This window comes from Pelobates fuscus, chromosome 10 (genome assembly GCF_036172605.1).
Source record: "Pelobates fuscus isolate aPelFus1 chromosome 10, aPelFus1.pri, whole genome shotgun sequence".
NCBI classification, from domain to species: Eukaryota; Metazoa; Chordata; class Amphibia; order Anura; family Pelobatidae; genus Pelobates; species Pelobates fuscus.
Window position 1 is genome coordinate 35,671,721 of NC_086326.1, and position 4,080 is coordinate 35,675,800.

Consider the following 4,080-nt stretch of genomic DNA (forward strand, 5'->3'; position numbering starts at 1 on the left):
TGTCACACACTAACCCCTTTATGTAATGTCACACACTAATCCCTGGAGGTAATATCACACACTAACCCCTTTATATAATGTCACACACCAACCACTGTAGGTAATGTCACACACTAATCCCTGGAGGTAATTTCAGACACTAACCCCTGGAGGTAATGTCACACACTATCCACTAGAGGTAATGTCAGAAACACTAACTACTAGAGGTCATGTCAGACACACTAACCACTGAAGGTAAGTGGAGACACACTAACCGATGGAGGTCATGTCAGACACACTAGCCCCTGGATGTAAAGTCACACACCCCAGAGAAGGTGAGAAGCACTAACCCCTGGCTGGAAGTAGGGTGACCTTGTTAATGACGTAAGCCTTGGCTATAAAAGGTGAGATATACTATAACAAGTGGAATATGTTATCCACTCACTATACAATGTAAGCCACACTAGCCCTTAGCTGTTAACATGTTTAAATGAGACATATTAGCTTCTGGCTGTAAGAGATAAAACACCCAATCCCTGGCTGTAAGAAGACAGTTAAATTAGCCTTATCTGTAAGAGGTAAAAAAACCAAAAAAAAACAGCCCTGATTTTTTAAAAAATGAGCCACACTAGTTCCTGGCATTATGAATTGAGAAACACTAGCCCTGGCTTTTAGGAATGAGACAACATTGTTGTAAAAAAAATGAGTCAAGCTTGTCCTGGCTGTAAGCAGTGAGATTCAGTAGCCCAGGCTGTGACAAGGGATGCACACTATTCCCTGCTTGCAATAAGCAGTCTCTGGCTGTACATAGTGATATTTAGTATCCTTGGTAGCAAAATGTTAGACACATTATCCTTGGCAGTAAGGAGGGAGATTAATTTGCCCTGGCTATAAGGAGAGAGATTCAGTAGTCCCTGGGCTGCAGGAAGCAGTCTCTGGCTTTAACAAGTGACATTCAGCAGGCATATCTGAAATAATTTACACACAGTGGCTCCTGGCTGTAGGTAGCTCTGTTTGGCTATAAGAAGTGAGATTCAGTAGCCCCTGGCTGAGTCTGGCTAGCCCTTGCTGAGAGTGTGCAGGCTGTGAGAGCAGAGGGTGTAGATATGTCTCATTCCCACGTGGGGGCTGACGTTGACTGCTCTCTACTGAGTGTTCAGCTATAAAACCAATCTATCCAGAGCTGGGAGAACAGGCTCGCTGTCTGATCAAACTGCTTCACATCTCACAGCAACTACACAACTCTGAGCATTCAGCAGCTAACAGCACAGACTGGACAAGCAGTGCACATCCAGAAACAGAATCCAGACAGAACCAACAGCAAGGAGCCCAGACTAGGGCAGGGAACCAGAACCAACAGCAAGGAGCCCAGACTGGGGCAGGGAACCAGAACCAACAGCAAGGAGCCCAGACTGGGGCAGGGAACCAGAACCAACAGCAAGGAGCCCAGACTGGGGCAGGGAACCAGAACCAACAGCAAGGAGCCCAGACTGGGGCAAGGAACCAGAACTAACAGCAGGGAGCCCAGACTGGGGCAAGGAACCAGAACCAACAGCAAGGAGTCCAGAGAGAGACCAGAACCATCAGCAAGAAGTCCAGACTGGGGAAGTGGATCAGAATCAACAGCAAGAGTCTGGAGCCAGCTACAAGGAGACCATGGAGAACCCGGACCAGGACCTTTAAGGAGTCCATAAGAGTCAATGAGATAAGAAACAACAAGAAGTCCAGATACAGACGCAACGTCCAGAACCAACAGAAAATAGCTATATTGAGGGTATCAATCAGACATTAGTTCACATCCAACAGCAAAGTGTCCAGAACCAACAGCAAGGAGTCCACATAAATACTCCAGAACCTGCAGGACCGTAGACTGCCAGGGAGAAGCTTAGCTGCGGTGACCCCACGTCTTTTGGCCACTGGAACCCCTGTTTGGGCAATCATCTCTATCCTACCCTCAGTTCACTTACACCACTTACCCTGATCTCCGGAATAAACACTTACCTGCTAAACACTTACCTGCCTTCCAGATCAAGGTAAGACTCTGGAGCTGATTCCTAGTCCAATAAGGAGTGAGGGGGCAGAGAAAACACCAAGTCAGGGCTGGAAGGGGAGTGCATGCATTTACACAGATTTCTGTTTCAATGAAAACATTACACGCACCAAACCTTTCCGGACTGAAGGAGTAGTAAACACAGAGAGGTGACGCCCGGAGGAGGAAGCTATGGGGACATTTCCAGTGATTTCACGGTAGGCTGTGTAGATGTCTCTCTTCCAGGAGACCTCATTGGAGATCCATAGGTCCAACCAACTCTGAATTTAATGATTACCATTGAGAACCCGTTAGTGGAGAGGGGGGGTGTCTCTTCCATGGAGTGCCAAATAGACTGCCAAAATAATACCATGCAGAATGGCACTGACCTGGCACAGGGGACCTACCCTTACTCCCTTGAGGTGTCTCTTGCCCTCATCTCCCTTGCTGGCATGCTCATGCTTTTCACAGTATTTGGCAATGTCCTAGTGGTTATAGCAGTGTTTACCAGCAGAGCCCTCAAAGCACCCCAAAACCTCTTCCTGGTCTCTCTGGCCTCAGCAGACATTCTGGTGGCCACTCTAGTCATCCCCTTTTCTTTGGCCAACGAGGTTATGGGTTACTGGTACTTTGGGAAGGTATGGTGTGAGATCTACTTGGCCTTAGATGTCCTTTTCTGCACCTCTTCTATAGTACACCTGTGTGCCATCAGCCTGGACAGATTCTGGTCCATTACCCAAGCCATTGAGTACAACTTGAAAAGAACCCCTCGCAGGATAAAATGTATAATTTTCATTGTGTGGGTGATAGCTGCTGTTATCTCCTTCCCACCGCTGATCACCATAGAGAAGGAGAGTGGAAAAGAAGAAGACCCCAGGTGTAAAATCAATGATGAGAAGTGGTATATAATCTCCTCTTCCATCGGTTCCTTCTTTGCCCCTTGTGTCATCATGATCCTGGTGTACACCAGAATTTATCAGATTGCTAAAAAAAGGACCAGGGTCCCACCCAGCAAGAGAAGCAATGGGGAACCAGAGAAGAAGCAGGATGGTTGTGAGGATGGTGACCTACCTGTGAAGTTAAATGGGGAGAAGGCTGGTGCCACTGTGGACCACAGACACAGAGAAGAAGCCAATGGAGTGGACTTAGAAGACTCTTCATCTTCTGACCACCATGATGACCATCAGTATTCCTGCAGGAAAAAAAAAGACAAACACTCAAGAGGGAAAGGGAAGACCAAGCTCAGCCAGATCAAACCAGGGGACAGCTTGCCCATGAGAGAAGAAGACATGAATGCCAAAGGGTCCAAGTGGAGAGGAAGGCAGAACAGGGAGAAAAGGTTCACATTTGTCTTGTCTGTAGTCATTGGGGTGTTTGTCATCTGCTGGTTTCCTTTCTTTTTTACATACACCCTCTCTGCTATATGTACGAGCTGTTCACCCCCTGATACTTTGTTCAAATTTTTCTTCTGGTTTGGATACTGTAACAGCTCTTTGAACCCGGTGATATACACCATATTTAATCAGGATTTCAGGAGATCATTTAAAAAGATTTTATGTAGAGGGGAGAGGAGAAGGATTGTGTGACGCCCCCATCATCCCACCATCCCTTTGACATTTTGTAAAATTGATTTCTGGGTGAGCTCCAGACTTGTAGACTTGAAGATAAAAGGAAGCACCCAGTGGGCTATTTTTGTAAAAGCTGCACCCCACAAGCACTTTTTTTTGGAAGAGGGGGAGGGGGGTGGAGGGGGGGGGGGGGGGGGCAATGCTGGGGGAAGAACATTTGGACCATGTAAATGTATTTATTGTACCATGCAGTAAGACCAATATTCATAATATGATCCTCCTATATTCAGTTTATAAACAAGTCACTATTAACCCTGTGTGTACCAGGTGTCTGAGAAAAGCATTTCACACTCTCTGACACTCAAATGAGTTAAAACATAAATGCTATTTTATTACTGAAAAAAAATTCTCTACCAGTTCTGGCAAGCATCTCATGATCATTGATATATTTTTCTATATTTTTTTTAGAGCAAGTCCTTTATTGTTTTAATAATATTGCCATTG

At 45.9% G+C, this 4,080-nt stretch overlaps 1 protein-coding gene across 1 annotated transcript; it reads left to right on the top strand.

Annotated features, from left to right (window-relative positions):
- Positions 1 to 1,173: 1,173 nt before the first annotated feature.
- On the top strand, positions 1,174 to 3,720 carry ADRA2A (adrenoceptor alpha 2A). Its single transcript, XM_063434961.1, has one exon. It carries the CDS (start codon positions 2,299 to 2,301, stop codon positions 3,592 to 3,594), a length of 1,296 nt encoding a protein of 431 aa, XP_063291031.1. The 5' UTR covers positions 1,174 to 2,298; the 3' UTR covers positions 3,595 to 3,720.
- The last annotated feature ends 360 nt before the right edge of the window (positions 3,721 to 4,080 follow it).